General features: G+C 42.0%; 1 protein-coding gene across 4 annotated transcripts in view; it reads right to left on the bottom strand.

Annotated features, from left to right (window-relative positions):
- The window catches only part of DCX (doublecortin), an 82966-nt gene that overhangs the window by 12481 nt on the left and 53704 nt on the right, over nt 1-16781 (bottom strand). For 2 of the 4 annotated variants that reach the window (XM_068152003.1, XM_068152004.1), the window contains exons 4-6: nt 14314-14416; nt 10284-10421; nt 1084-1178 (exon numbers count right to left, since the gene is read on the bottom strand). In XM_068152003.1, the coding sequence (XP_068008104.1) occupies nt 1084-1178; nt 10284-10421; nt 14314-14416 (336 nt within the window). The other 2 variants (XM_068152005.1, XM_068152006.1) reach the window with 2 other exon arrangements.

Raw genomic sequence — 16781 nt, 5'->3', positions numbered from 1 at the left:
TCAGGCTCCCCCAGTACCATTCAATCCCATGACCCAAGGTCTGCAATGAAAAAATCATAAGTGCAAGAGGTATAATCCAAAGCCCATTGGACTTTTGGGGATTCTTCCCATTGACCTCTCCATGTTCTGTTCCACCATCATAACAACTTCAGTCCAGCTACTGCTACTACTCCTCACTTTGAGGAAAAGTATCATCCTCAAAGAAAATGAGTCCAACCCACATAATAGAGACCACAGGGAATTTAATGTGGCTGCCTGACTGCAAAACCTCACCACTATACTATCATCATTTTTTAACAACTCTTCCAGAATTTCAAGTCAAGAATGCTTTCCCAGTCATATTTGATAGGGACGTTCTGATTACTAAAGAGAAAACCCACTGTCAGCCTCTCACATTTATGTCCAAGTTCCCATTTCTCTATTAAGTAAGGACTTGGAATTAGCACTGTGGCCATTCCAGAAATGAGACAGCCCATGGGAATGACAGACTGGACTCAGTGCATAATGGTCCTGAGTCACAGGAACAAAAAAAGCTGTGACTGCTGCTAGAGGTTTTAAATAAATCAATACCTGCATTACTTGAGAGCCAGCAGAGGTTTGCTGATCTCTGTGAGGATGCCATGCTACCTGTTAGACATACTGTTTGTTACCAGTGATTCTACCAGAACACAATGACTATACCAGCTGCAAAAATAAATATCACTTGTTCCTGAAAAAGAGCATGGCCTTAATTAAGGTAAAAAACCAAGACTTGAAAAGCATCGCAATTGGTGACTTAGAGCCTCAGTAATATGTGCATGTCTTTTCAAGAGAGGGGGATTTATACTTGCGAGCTTTTTGAGATGCTGACACAAGCTCAGGGTTCTCTCTTCTGATCCATATGGATGCTCTCCAGCACACATTAATAACTCCATTGATTTGTTGTTCACCATCTTGATAGAGCCCACAGTGACAACCCTTTTAGGCAATGGGCCAAATTCTCCCCTGTTTCAGCATAAGGAGGTGTGCTTCCAGAGAATATTTGCCACATTATGCGTAGGTGAAGGAAGAAACAGCTGTAGTAAGGTATAAGAAACGTAATACCTTGTGCTTACGGAGGCTCCCTGGGCTGGTAGGTGTGGAGATCGGGGACTGCTTTGATTTGGGTGTAGACAGCTGACTGCTTGAGGTCCCATTTGCTGTCAGAAAACAAGACAGAAGCTAGCAATCGGACAAGCAAGAGGAAGGTCTTCTTTCTCCTTTGGGGAGACAGAAGATATGAAAACATTTAGAATAAAACCAAGTGAACACCATGGCTATTCACCCAACTTGTTTCAGCTGTCCAAAGTAACAGACTGTAAAATACAGTGAAATGCAGAATACATTGAAGGAGCAATCTGCACTACAAATATTCACCAAATTGATCTAGGATATGCATCACTGGAAAAACAGAGAGACAATTTCTATACTCTTAATCAGTTTAACACAGTTGAAAACACGTGGCATTTAGGGGCATGAGTAGAAACCAGAGGCTGCAGATATCCTGCATCCAACACAAGTTAGATATCAGATGCATACATTACAAATTACAGCTGCCTGGAATGCCCTGGGTGCATTTGTGTATTTAGCTGTGGCTGGGATTCAATGACCAAAAGAACCCTTCTGAAGCCCTACAGTAAGCCCAGGTGGGCATGTCCCTCTTCACCTCTCAGGGGAGAGGCCAGAGCTGGGTCTGCTGCTTCTCCACTGCCTGCACCAGAGAAGTGAACATGGTCTATTAAAAGAAGGGGCAAGACAAGATCTGGCCTTTTGGGTTATGTTTGTTCCTGTTACTTTGAAGAAAACAGAGTTAATCTTCATGTTTTAAAACACAGCTTTTGAAGGGTTGTTTGTAGAGGCCTTCCTTCACAGACCTGGCTTTTAGTTAAAGTAAAGTGCCCTAGGTCTATGTCAGGGCAAGCTATTATACACTTACTGGACCAAAAAGGAAGCAAAGTAAACAGCTAATTATGCAGAAAAATGAAGGAAAGAAAATTAAATAAGGATTAATTATTTTTTTCCTACCACTGATGTTCTTTGATGTAAATTAATGCCTTTGGTAATTGCCAGGTGTCACTAGGGATTTCATAAGGACATACACATAGTGAACATGGACATTCATAGGTTGTGTATCACCTCCAGGGATACAGACAGGACCGGACACACATAGTTCCATCAGCACAAGCAGCATTATTTGAAGGAAGGAAATTCCATCTCATGCTGGCTGTGTCCAAGTATATTATCTCCTGTGGCCTTTTCTTTTTGCTATCCAAGCAGCAACAAGCTGGGGGCCTTAGGAGCATTAAACAGTACATCCTTATCAAGTCTACAGGAAGTGATACATCCAAAACCTAATCCAGATGTGAACATATTCAGCACAAGCCACAAACCAAAATCTCAAATATTCTGATTGCCATTTCTTTAAATGGCAATAGTGTTCCCAGCCCTCCAGAAAACTACACACACCCCCACCCCTTTTAAAGACAGCATTTTTAGTTGTCTTGATGTTTCCCCCAGAGAGAGGAAGACAATCAAATAATGATCCAGGCTTGTTGTCCAGCTCTCTAAGTACCCAGTACCTCTCTATACTATTGAGTTGAGTGGAAGACACCTAAGAAGTGTGGAAAGCATCATGCAGAGTAAGAAGCATGAAGGTGTTGCATGTTTAAGAGCAAAACTAGCATAGCTCTTGCGTTAAATTTGAGGCAGCCTCATTGCTTTTCTCTGTCTTCTTCTCATGAAGAATAGGGGACAGTTAAGATTTTAATGGTACCACTGCCCCAAATGTTGAGGTCACACATGTGAATTCAAGTAATTGTAAAGAAATATGCTCTAAGACACAGGGCAAAGGAGGAACAGCTGCTGTTAAAGCAGCTCAGACTCAACAGATCCATGGTGATGTGGGTCTCCATATCCATCATTCCCATGTAGAGGACACTATTGGAGGAGAAGGCTGTTCACAGATGCATTTCCCATTGCAAATGTACCTTGCTGAAGAAAGCGATATTTCTTAAAAGATGCTAGAAATAATGATTTACAGGTAATTGGGGAACAGTGTGACCCATCACCTCCCCATTCCACTCAGACCATTCTTTTTTGGTGAGGGGAAAAGCCTAGATATGGAAAGACAGGAAGTGTTACACATGGGTCCCTGCACGGTGACATGATGCTTGTCACTCTGCTCCAGTGCTGCCCTCAAGGTTGGGGGAAAAAAACCCTAGAATTTGCTAACTATATACCATATAATGAAGGTAATTCAGGAAAAAAAAGAACTTTTTCTCCCCAAGTGACTTTGGGTTTTCTATTAAAAAATACATGGAGCACAATTTTACTACTATCTGTATTAGCCAGAAACCATCTTTGATTTCTAAAATATGTCTTTCTTCTTTATATCCTGCTGTCACCGATCCTGAGGCGGGAAGGAATCCTTCCTAAGATGAAGCATACCACTTAGCAACTCCACAAAGATCCCAAATTTCCCTTCCACTAATAGGAAAAATGCCTAACAGTCGGTGTGCAGCAAATAGGTGTAGTTGCTGCAGGGAGGGAGAGAAATTGCCTAATACAATGAAACTTTTAAGGGCTACAGCAGGGATGTTAATATTTTATGAGCATCAATGAAAAAACCAGCTGTGGCATCCAAATCAGAAACTGCACAAGATGGATGTACATCATCACAAACACAGAGAATTTTGCAGCAGGTGCGCGACAATTAAGAAGCCAGTTCAATTTTCTCTATCCTTGCTAATGAAGAACAGTGTTCATAATCAAACTTGGACTCCTTTGTTTTGAACTCAAATGAGACCAAGAGCAGATCCCAGGTGGAGTATAACATTGCTGCTTCACTGGAACCTGCTGATGACTTATGGTTGCTAAGGATCTCACAGAAGCTCAGCAATTGGAAACTCTCTTTATAATCAGCTATCATTTGAATTCATTATTTTTACCCCATCATGTTATTGTTTGTGTATTATGTCTTATTTATGTCATTGCATTTGCTTTGCCTCAATTTATCTTTACCTTAAAACCCCTTTGTGCATATGACACATCCTTTAATTGCATGAACACATGCACTACTTTTTTTTGTTTTTCCATGGGATCCTCACCTCCTTTGGTGTGCAAGACAGAACCATTAAATATGTGGATAGTTTAGTGTCCAAGTCAGAGTCTGAAGCTTCACCAAGAAAATAAAGAAAAGCAACTACCAGAACAAGGACAGCATAAAGCAAATGTGGGAATGACAGTTCATTTGGTAAGCACAAGCCATCCTGTCCTCTAGAACTGAGGAGCCTGTGGGAAAAATGAAGACTCCCTTACAGTATTTATTCAGGAATGGAAGCACTGAGGTTGCACAGGCGTCCTTTGCTTAGGGTCCTAACTTCCAAGCACTCTGCTCCACAGTGTTGGCACCCTTTTCCCATCATATTTTGTGAGGGGGACCTCCCTGCTGGATGTGTGCTGTGGATTGTCAGCTAACAGAACGTAATGAAGCACAAGTGGGCTGACAAGCTGCTCTATCTTGTGTGCAATGCAAAAGACATCTGCCGCCTTTTTAACACATTCATATATAATGACCCTGGGGAGTCAGATCTGCAGTCAGGACAGACTGACAGTCTGTATCTGTTTTGCTAATTGCTGCTGCCTTCTGAATATGCTTTTGTCTCTCTGTCCAAACCCTTACATTAGAAGACTGAGAAATTCAAGTCCTGCAGCAGTGCCTCAGAGCCCTGTTCACAGGCAAAGATGGTGAAAGACGTTTTCACATTTCAGCTCAGGTACCTGTGGCTCTGCACTGCAAAGGACCAGGATTATGCTGGCTTTAAAAACCTATAAAGTCTCCTGTCACAGCAGATGTATTTATACCATTGATCCCCTGTTTGTTGTGTGAGTTACTGTAAGATAAATTAATCTTTTTATAATAAAGAAGTAATGGCAAATGACATCATTATTTTCTATCCTGTATTTCCCCCCTGAGCTTTAGTTCTGTCTTATGTTTGATTTGAGTTCTTATTGGAGAGGTCTGTTAAAGAAATTTTGCCAAACTTCATGCTGACTCTACTGCATCTAAATCTCACAGACCACAGCAGCAGCACAGAGACACATCCTTAGGCTGAGTTTTCCTATGTCATGTTAGGAGAAGGAATCGGATGATATACTGCAGGTTTAGTTTAGTCTGGATTTGATTTCTCTAAGCTGTGTCATTTAGCAAATATGATTTCACAGAAAGAGAAATAGTATCTAGAAACAACCACAGAAGCATAGTAACTCTAATGCTGTACTCTAAAGTGGGATCAGATATATTTGGGTCAATAGAGATTTATTTTTTAAAAGCACCAAGTCTGACAGGCACTTCCAGGCTCCCTAGGAGACCTGCTTCAGTGATTAAGATGCTTATCATTGAAAAGAATAATTCTTAGACATTCCTAATGTCTGATCTATACATCCTTGATTAAGGATTAAACCAGAGCCATATCCTATTCCTCACAGACACCCATGAAAATTGATCCTTACTCTCTTTTTCATATTTCATATGCATTTGAAGAGGGTTACCCCTTCTCAGTCTTCTTTGTTTTTTCCAACCCGAATCTATCCCCTGCCTTCAACCTTTCCTCCCAAAGCAGTTTCTGAACCCTAGGAAATTTCTTCTGGATTTTGTCTACTTTGCCTGTGTCTTTCTCAGCATGTTCAGTCTAATAGAAACAGCCATCCCTTCCAGCCTCAATTCACACCTGATGTGTGAGAAACTAGTTCAGCTTTACCAGCTAATGTTTGGGAGACAGAGAAGAGAAAGGCACTTGGATACCTTCTTGTACAGGGAAAGGTAAAAATCCTGCTGTGCTTTGCTAGCCACACCTTGCTGGAAGTGCCGTGTTGGGGCAGTTAGGTGGAGGATACAGATGAAAGACTGTACCACAGCTCCAGTACCAGAGATCGGAAACTAAAGGATATATTGGAAGCAGAGTGGCAACTACTGGCAAACCAGCCAGGGCCTTCCCATCAAATAGAATGAAGGGGTGCAAACAGCCCCATGACGGAATGATCAGCACAGTGGCTGGAGGAAGAGCTGGGTCAAAGCAGAAACACACTGCTAGTGCTGAAAAGCTGTATATATGGGTTGGGGGCTAATGTGAGAAGGAAGAAAGGATTCCCCTTGGGAATATAATGACTGTGGTCTGTTACCACTTGCTTATAGCAGGACACTTCTTCATTCTTCTCATTCATTTAATTTTCATTCATTCATTTAATTTTCATTCATTCATTCATTTAAATGACTGTATGGTAAATGAAAAGATGAACATACTATGGAAGAAAATGGTGTTTAACGTGTTTCTGTGGATAAACTACCTCATTTTTTAAATGTCCTTGGAACTGAAGGGCTCTGGCTGCCTAGAGGGAATTGAGCTTTTCACGGTGAGGCCATGACACATGCAGGCAGGAGGCAAATTACCTCCAGCAGACGGTAGCAGTTCAACCAGTGAACTTAGCTCCCTGCAGCTGGGAGCTGGCACCCTCAAGTGTGGTTGTGCTTCTGTGCAGAGCCTTTTGTCCTGACATTTTATAACAAAATATTTCATATGTGCTTTGCTGCTCCATGATAATCCTTGTTATTCTGGAATGGTAGCTAACCACTTACTTAGGTGGCTTGCTACTGGAACTGCTGTAACAAGACAGTCAAAGAATACATTACATTTCACATCTCAGTGGTGATGGGAGCAGTTAAAGGGCTTAGAAGCTGCTTCCTTTTCAATGCTGGATTTACAGACTTCCCACATATATTTTCTTCTGTATTCTCCTGTCACTCTGACTCAGAAGTAGTCCCAGAGACCACAGTCAGGGACAAAGATTTTAATGCCATCAGGGAAACCTAGACTTCAGCCAGGAGTACATTATCTCTATAGCTCTCTCAGAAAGCTATTTAGAGCTGCATCTGTGTTTCTCATTGAGGAGATTTCTAAGTCCACAGCTAAAACCAGAAAGAGTAAAGAACAGCAAAAATGAATGGAGATTGTCTGTCAGAGAAGGCAGATCCCTACATAGGGAATTTCCAGGCTGACAGATCAGCTCAGATAGTGATGCACAGTCTGTGAAGATAGCTAACACAATGTCAAGCCATACAGACATAGCCATTGATCTGCATAACCTGAGAGGTTACTGTGGCAGGATTGACTGCATTGGAGTGTGCAGGCTGCTGGAGTGGTCTCTGCTCCACTGGCCTTGCCTCTGTTGGAAGGTCTGGAGCACATGCTGCAGTCATTCTGCTGCTAGAGATGTCTCTTGTCTTTGGTTTTAGTGATATTATTCTCCAAATGCCTTCAGAATACACAAAAATCCCCAAATAAAAGCCTTGAAGCTCTTCCTTGGGCAAGATTCCACAGATTACAGTGTTCTGTATACAGATTGGTTATCACTGGTTTGGATGATCCATTGGGAAAGAAGGCATGAACAGCTTAAATAATGTACTCAGAGCCACAGAGCAAGTCAGTGGAAGAAACTGGAGGAAAGCAGAAGTCCCCAGATACCCTTGTCTGTGTGGAGGATAGCTGCTGCTGGTGCACACAGCGTTTCCACAGCTTTGAATAAGAGATGTTTTATTTGTGTTAACACATAAAGAGCAGAAGCCTTCCCCCAGTGAGTAGAAAGGAGAGTGGATGCAGTGTTTTCATGCTGTCAGTGTTAACATCATCAGAATTAGCACTAGCAAGCTCTGTGAAGCAGTTTTTTTGTGTTCCTTCTGTGCTGTAACAGTGACATTACTTTTGGCCACAATCTGCTGGCAGCATCAAAGCTCTTGCCAAGGAGTGAGGTTCAGTGTGCACACACAATCTGCTTTGAGCCTTAGCTGCCTCTGTGGGCAACACATAAGACCACTGTCCACATGTCAACCCTGATAAAGCATATGGGAAAATGGTACATTATTTAATAGAGAAATGGAATAATTAGGATGAGAAATGGATGAAGGCAACATCCTCTTCTGTAGCTGTGGTGTGCTTGTAATGAGGAGGGTTCAGACCCCTTTCACACAAACATGGAGATTTACTTCAGAGTCTGCATTTACGTCACAGCCCAGATATGTCACAATGGCCTTAGAGACTGGGAGGATTAAAAAAAACAAACAGAAATATACATGGAAAAGAACTGATACAAACAGAAGGTAGCAACACAAAATCATGGTAACTCCAAGTTTTGATAGAAGAGCCACAGCAGAGTGAAAGACAGAAACGTCGAAAGGTACAAATGTATAAGAAGTCAAACACATAGCAAAATATTCAATATACTTGAAATAAAGCTTCATTTAAATAATTTCACACATTAAACAGGTGAGATTTCTGAAAGGAGATTAAAATAACACTCAGTCTTTTATTAACCATGGTTCATTCAGTATTCCTTGCCTTTTTAATCTGATAACTTCAAAATCCAGCTAGATATAAATATTGACTCTTAAGCAATGGGTAAACCCACTTACTTTACTATGAATTCAAGGACAAGAACACAAGATTACATTCCTTTTGTTTTTTCCTCTGTCCTCAGAAAACAATGGTCTTTGATTACTTTTCCAGTGCTGAAAGAGCTCAGTCTTTCTATTCTCATTAAGCTGCCAATTTTTTTCTGTATTGAAATCACAGGGAAGTATGAGAGACCCTTGTCTAGATGGATTAGAGAAACCTGATTTGGCCTTCATTACTGGCCTTAACTACAGGAGCTGGCTATTGTTCAGCATTTCTGGTTATTTAAATCTCTTTCTGAAAGGCTCTACTAACTGGTCATTAAACTTCATCAGATGATTTTGGTTCCTGTGAGTCATGCAATCAGTTAAAATCAAGGACACAATAGTTGCCGCTCCACATTAGACTACATAGCCATGCAGGGAAGTCCAGTTGTGGTGGTAATTAATACCTGATACTTATGGAGAAGGCTTAAATGCTGTTTCACAGCTCATGCATGAGCTGACTCCCAGATCATTGAATGGAAGTTGTTTGGGTTTTTTAAATCAACAATCTTGCCTTTCATGTACCTACACAACTTGACCATGCACTTGGGATTTTAAAGCTTATTAGATTACAGTAGCCTGAGTTTAATGACAGCCAAAACTAAAATCCCAAAGGAAAACTGTGAATGCAAAATCAGCTTACAGAGAAATAACTTCTTTAAATCACAGGCTTTGCATGTGCCAACCAATTTCACATTGTCTCTTTATGAGGCTGAAGAATATCAAGAGAGCCCTAACAGATAAACTGCTTCCCAGAGAAAGTCATTCTGAATACTGTCAGGAGCATTTTATATCCAATATCTGCTGTTGGGCAGCTGGGGTGTGGTGTTCACATGCAGTGTGCAAAGTTTTACCATGAAGCCATAAAGCAATTTCTGTGTCAATACCGTGGGTCACTTGAATTTAAGCTATGCAGCTCTGCTTGAATCCTGAAGTGCTTATTTGGTCATTTGGCCATTTTAGTGAAAGGCCATGTCTGGTTCTCTTTTGGGGAGAAAAAACAGGCAGACAGATGACACGTGGGGAGATCTGCCTTCTCCATCATTACTGAAAATTATCAACTACCAGAAGTGTGATATTCAGCCTGGCCTTCAATTTAGAGGCTCTGTAGCTTTCCAGGATCAATCCAGGTGCTACTGGAGAGGAAGAGAGGCATTTCAAATGGTGCAAGCTGCTGCAGTGAATTAGGATTCCTAAACCCATCACCAGTTCTCCAACTGGAAGGTCACTGATCTTCTTTAGACAAGGACTAGAATGGGACATTTCTGACCTGTCCAGTAGTTAACATTTGCATTGCACAGGAGGGTCTTCTAAGTCAGTCTGTATCTACAGGGAACATACAGGAGCACTGTGGGCCTGGATTTCCTGCCTCTGAAATGCAAAACTCTTTTACAATTTTGTTAGGGCAGAAGGCTGTGAGGCTGTGGAGCCTGTGGCTGGCATGGCCTAAAGCCATCACTACACTTAATCAACTAGAGAATTCCTCTCCAGTACTTCACAGAATCATAGAATGGTTTGGGTTGGAAAGGACATTAAAGATCATCTCGTTCCAATCCCCTGCCATGGGCAAGGACATCATGCATTAGACAAGGCTGCTCAAAGCCCCATCCAACCTGGCCTTACTAAGTGCCCCTGTACCCTAGCATCAGCTTCTTGGTTTTAAGAAATGCCAAAGTTGTGTATGCAACCCCCCAAGGTCAGTGTATCCAAGCATACACAAAAGATGTTTTTCTCTTGAGCACAGTTAGTGTTCAGACACCAGAAAGCAATCACTCACCATCTTGATGGTTACCTGAATCGGCTGGAGACTTGCTCCGGCGCATGGGGGCTGGACTCTTTGCTGAGCTCTTCTGAGGAGTGGGAGATGACTTACTGCCCGTGGCAGTTGCAGGGCTGCCCTTCATCACCCGACATTCTAAAGAAACAGACAGCAATTGTGGTTATTTCCCTACCTATTCTCACTGCCTATGGACATCAGCTATCAAACATTCATGGGCAGCTTAGTGCTCTTTCTCCCAAGAGCTGTGGAAAACATTAAAAGCTCATATCTCCACATGTTCTGAAAGGAGGATTTTTAAGGGGAATACAAAAAGAGGAACAGCTTTTCTGTTCTAGAGAAGCACTGAGATGGTGTAAATCAAGATTAGGCTGGCTCCCTAACAAAGCCCATCTCCGTACCACATCCTGCCAAAGATTTTCTGCCCTTCCCTGTGTCTTGGTTCTCACCAACTGGTGAACACAATGAAAATGACCAACAATAACTGAGGGAAGAATCAGACCTAAAATACAGTTTGTCTGCTGTAACCTTTCCATGAAGACCTAGGAGCAGGAATGATGAGTGCAATTTATGAGCAAACGGTTCATGGCATGACATAAAGGTCTCCAACTGGCCGATGGGACTTTCACCAACCTCTTCTGTAGTTTCAACAAGCTGAAACTTCTCGGATGCAAAAAGCAAAGAAGACAAAATGGTTTTACAAAGCACATCCTCTGTCCTGGCCGTTCACCCCTTTCCAAAAGGTTTGTATAAACAAGTCTGATAGATTTGTGTACTTAAAGACTTGAGCAGATGAGAACCCCAACTGTGTTTTCTTGAAAAATAAATAGGCCAGGGGAAATGTGGAAAATGTAAACGTGATCCACAGTGTTGTGCAGAAGGGAACTGAAATGCTAACAAATCTGTGTGTCCCAGGTTTTCAGGCATGCCAGACCTTCAAACCCAGGGTTTGTTTACATTGAGAGCCAAGAGAAAAAAAGCACTTTCCACCCCTCAAGTTATTAAATTAACCCAGTTAAGGAGGCAGCAATAAAAAGGGGATTTCCTTTTTGTCAAATACTAACTGGTCTCACCTCATCTCCTACAACAGATTGTCCTCCCTGAGACCTGACAACCAGGTCTTTTACCAGATGTGAATTAAATGTTCCATATATAGACTTTTCTTAAATGGAGGAGCTCAGCTCAGCATGCATGGGCTGGACTGAGGACTCCCTCGACTAGATTCCCTAACGGGAATCAACTAAAGGCAGCACAGAGCAGATAAAGAGTTGGTCAGCTGAAAACTAATTGTCTGACCTAAATGTATATGTTATTTATTTATATATCAGTATATCTATGAGAATGTAATTGCCTTAAATTTTCCCCAGGCTTCCCTCAGACAGTCCAGAGTCAGTCTCTTCTTTTTTCCAGATGGTTTGAAAGAGAGTTTGCTCTTGGGTCATGCAGAGAGGCTGCCCAGTGCTCCGGGGACGCTGCATAGCAATAACTAAATCTACAGTGAGTTTATTCTGTCTCCTGCTAAAGGAATTTTGGAAACTGTAAATCAAGAATAGAAAAAGTTATGTGGGTTTTTAATAATGGTACTTTATTTTTCCCAGGTGATGCCATTGAAAGGCTTGTGGGGATTCAGCACCACTATAACCTTTTTTTTAATACACAAAGAGCAGTAATGACTCTGGGGGGAAGTATAGGAGGTCAACTATCCACCTTAATAATGAATCCTTTTCAGTATCCCTCCTTGATAAAGAGATGATACTCTGTGAAATAGCACTAGGGAGTGTGTAAATAGCTGCTCCTGGTGATAACCAGCCAAGCCAAAACATGGGGGCAGATCATCTTCAGTCACTGCAGAGGTAATATTTTTCAAGGCTCTTACATATAGCTGTTTAATAAGAACAGTGCAACATTTCAATCTTGGAACAGGACTCTTTTGTCCAGCAACAGGCACCAAATACTGTGTGAGATACAGCAGAGTACAACCTCCTTGGAGCAGAGTGTCTCTTGGTGCCCCTGTGTGATACCTGTCAATCATATATCATGTGGGTATCTCAGAAACCAAGGGGGTTTCAAAGGGTGCCAGATATCTATATTTAGTGACCTGAATTACCCTAAAAGTAAACCCTAAAAGTGAAAATACATTATGTTGCATGTTTTCAAGAGCTTTCACATTGATTTTCTTCCGAGGGGAGTAATTTCCTGAAACAAAATCAGCTTTGCATTTTCCAGCACAGAAAGGCTGATTCTCAGGGATTCCTCCAGCTCAGCCCTTGGCAAATGTCTGTGCCCTAAAAGCAATCACTGAGCATTTGCATATGTCAAAACAAGGTTCTGACAGTGTGAAGGTAGTGTGAATAGGTCTCTGAACATCACAGGGGGCATAACATCCCCTGGACTGATGCTGAAACCAGTGGGTAGGAAAGAGATAGAGCAGCCTTATCTGGAAGGTGCTCAGCAACAAGGACTATAGGGAGGAAGCTGTGGTGGGTAGTCGGGAGGAAAAAGATGACATAATCCTCTCTTATGCTATTTCTCATTTTGGTTCCTGATGTCCTGCCAGAGTGAACATAATAACCAGCAATCCAAGTGCATGTCATCCAAACAGGAAAGAAAAAGTACCCCATGACACAAGAGGTTTTAATAAGTGACATTCATCTGCTAGATCTCAGGACTTAAGAGTTCTTCTTGCGGCATCTGACTCATAACAAGGAAGGATGATGAGTGTATAAAGAGAAAATGCTGCTAGCTCAGAGCTCCTCATCTGCTTCTTGAGAGGTGCAGGGCACCCCTGCTCTCCTGTAGTACCACTGAGAGCTGCAGTTACTTGGCGCCTTCCCAACAGAAGGCTTAGCATATTTTTGTTAGAGAAATCCAAGCTGGAAAAGTCAATAGTAACCAGGAGTGTAGGCAGTGAGATGGGCTTCCCATCAAGTTGGTCTGCTAGGACTGCATCCAAACTGTTTTACAGCATGGAACTCCCCATGAAGCTGACTCAAACGGTGAGTGTTAAAAAAATATGATGCTCAGGTTACAGATTGTTTCCCCAGCCTGACACAGGCTTTATTCTTGGCCTGCAAAATTTCAGCTGAGTCTTGGAAACTTTGTTTGAATTACCTAAGATCATCAAATGGGTTCATCTGGAGTACGCAGGTCAGAAGTACCAGCATCAAATAAAATCAGGCTTGCAAAAGAGTTATAAAAATGCAGTGTTGTAAGATTAGAGACTGCTCCTGTACAGCAAAAATCCTCTTTGGTCTTTGGTGCTGAGCCACTTCATGGCATATGAGACAGCATGGGCCTCTTCTTCCTTATATAGGATACTGGAGCTTTGGGAAATGAGCCTGAATATTTGGAGACCCCATTTTCTTCTAACTCAAATGGTCAAAGTTGCATTATTTTAATCTTGCTGCATTCAGTGGCGCCAGCAGCCAGCCAGTTGGTCTGTACAGCTGTCAGGTAGGGTAGGTGGTAACTTCTACAAGCAAGATCTGAGTACTCTGTGATACCAAAGATTTCCTGGCTTAACTGTTAAGAGACACTCAGATCTAAGCTTGCAGTTGTAACAGGGACAAAAAATGGTGCTGTGCCAGTCTGCTCCCCTTCCCTCCCCCAAAGAGGGAATTATTGCCCTGCTGTCTGAATTGGCAGAAGAGAGCAGTGGAGGGTGTAATTTTTCTTTTAACTGTGCTTGTTCTCATTTTTTAATACTCACTTGTGTACATAAGGATAAGAATCCTTCTACTGTGTAGTTCTTAAGAAAAATCTATTGGTCTCACTGCAACTGGATAAAATTATAGGGATACACTCCCAGATTCTGCAGTAAATGCCAAATGGTGTAGGAGTCTATTCTGACTTGGGCTACCTCATATATACCCCCATTATAACATTTGCTGACTGTACAACGATCACAAAAGGATGTTAAATTCCATCTACTGGGTCTTAAAACCAGAACAATAGCATGCAGCATTGTTATCTGATACAAGCAAATCAAAGGAAATCAAACAAAACCACAGAGTAGTGTGTTTGCTGTTACCGCTTTCATCCAGAGAAAAGTCATCCTGTGCATAGCGGAATTTTTCTGGACCACAGGCGATAAACACATCATCATCCCCAAAGAAATCGTGGAGGCAGGTCACCTACAGAGAGAGCAAAGTCATTCATTTTATTTTTAATTGGCAACATTCTGATGTGGCTTAGTTTTAATTTAAGCAGGAAGGAGCTGACTCTGCTGTTCCCCTGTCCCATGTTAATTCAGTCCTGCTTTCTGCAAGCTCAGTGCACAACTCCCAGCTTCTATGGACAAGTCAAGTGTAAAAGTGTAATTAAAAAAAAGAAGAAAGTCAAAATCCCAACTACCCTGCAAATTCTCTGAGGTCTGGCATTTCCAGCCTATTTGGGAGTTGACAGAATGCATTAGTCATCCTAAGGAATGGCACAAACATTCCTGAGCTACTAAAGCCAGGTGCCCGCCATGCCACGTTGGAGGCAAGGCTGGGACCCCACTGCCCATGCTGGTGAGTAGCTTTGTACCAACAGCCTAATGAAAGATCATGCTCTGCCATCCTCAGAAAATGCGTTGAAAACTCCTATGAAGTAGAAAGCAACACTTTTATTTTGAAGAGGAGAAAAATACTACAGTGAAAATGATTGAAAGTGCAACTTTAAAGCTTTCATGTAGTTATTCAAGAGGCAAGTGTGAAGCACAGCACTTGCCTCCAAGGCCTAGAAGGTCACTGAAGTACCTCTGTCCAACTGACTTTGCCTACAACTGAATTTCTGGACAGTCTGAGCTCCTGTGTCAGGAATATAAAAAATGTTCATCTGCAAACATGCCAAAGTGAAACATTTCCATCATCAGCCAGCCTGGTGCAGCCCACCAGGCACACATGTGGGCACCTGGGTAAGCCCAGAATAAACATGGAAGTTCTATTTCTTCAGGAGACCATTCCAAGCAACCTCAAGATTGGAACTACCACTTATAATGGAGGAATGAGACTGATGGCTGATGCTTAGCTGGTTGGCATGTCTAGGCACTGGAGTCTTTACAGAGGGTAGATGCAATGCAAGAAACTAGAGAGTGCAGGTGATATCCATGTGGAAATGTACTACAGACAGAGCTGAATTTTCATATCTACTGATCTCTTTGAGCTGGACTATGAAAAGTTAATTTCAAGCTCAAATAAATCAACTATAAAGAAGCTTTTGGCTATCTTAATAAGACTCAGCATTTCACACAGTTTAATGTAATGTATAATTAAAGCACTGCCTAAGAGTGCCAGCTCTGGTTGTGGTGCCAAACATTACAAAAAGCTTGTTTTTCACATTGGCATGGCTTTCAAAATGGAGCAAGCTGAAATCTGCTATGCCTTTGATCAAAGGTAGAATTTTCTTTGCAAACGTCAATGAATTCCAGTTTCTCTTTGCCTAAAATTAGGTTGAAAATAGCTAATGATATTTATAGAGAATTTTCCAATGGAAGACATGAGATTTCAAGCCAGCACTTGGTACTACAGTTCTCCCCCTGAGGACAGTGGTACTGATTCATGAAATCACAAGAATATGAGCATGGTGGGACTTGGAAGGGACCTCTGGATATCATCTAGTCCAACACCCCTGCTAACCAGGCTCACCCAGAGCGGATTGCCCAGGATCACAATGTCCAGGTGAGTTTGAAATCTCTCCTGAGAAGGAAACTCCACAACCTCTCTGAGCAGCCAGCTCCAGGGCTCCAGCCCCCTCACAGCAAAGTTCTTCCTCACATTCAGATGGAACCTCCTGTCACTGAGTACCACTGAAGAGTCTGTCCCCATTCTCCTGATCCCACCTTTTAGATACTGATCAACATTGATAAGATCCCCTCTCAGTCTGCTCTTCTTTAGGCTGAACAGCCCCAAGTATCTCAGTCTTTCCTCCTCGCAGAGATGCTTCAGTTCCCTCAGCATCTTTCTAGCCTCTACTTACTGTCTCCAGTAGTTCTCTGTCTGTCTTGAATTAGGTAGCCCAGAACTGGACCAAATACTCCAGATGTGGCCTCAGTAGGGTGCCTGATTACATGTCAAGCAGAGATACTTGCAGTTGACTTCACTGCATTCTTGTCCCTTCAGATACAGGTTATTATGTGTATTTTTTAATTATGAACAACTGGCTGGATGAGTACTAGAGGATGGTAAAGAAATGAGACAAACTGTTTCTTGAGCTCCTAATGTTCAGGGAACAATAACGTCTGCTATTGCTTTATTTGTTCCTTTTTTTTGTTTCCTTCTGTAACTTCCACTATTTAGAACTCACCACAACATGGTAGAGAAGAGCACCAAACCCCAATGCCACTCGCATGAAATAGTCCAAAACACTGCAAAGTTAAGAAAACAGCAGGTGACACCTAGCAAGCACTTTTAGCTCTGTTGCTTATGTTCACCACATATGTGGTACTTTTTATTTACCTATTGTTTAGTAAACTTAAATCTTTGGTCATGACTACATGTCCCTGAAACATGTTCCATA

The sequence above is a fragment of the Melanerpes formicivorus genome, unplaced genomic scaffold (genome assembly GCF_026170545.1).
Source record: "Melanerpes formicivorus ecotype bairdi unplaced genomic scaffold, bMelFor1.0.p_v2 SCAF_22, whole genome shotgun sequence".
In the NCBI taxonomy this organism is placed as follows: domain Eukaryota; kingdom Metazoa; phylum Chordata; class Aves; order Piciformes; family Picidae; genus Melanerpes; species Melanerpes formicivorus.
The sequence above is the reverse complement of the archived record's forward strand: the minus strand, read 5'-3'. Positions and strand labels throughout refer to the sequence as shown.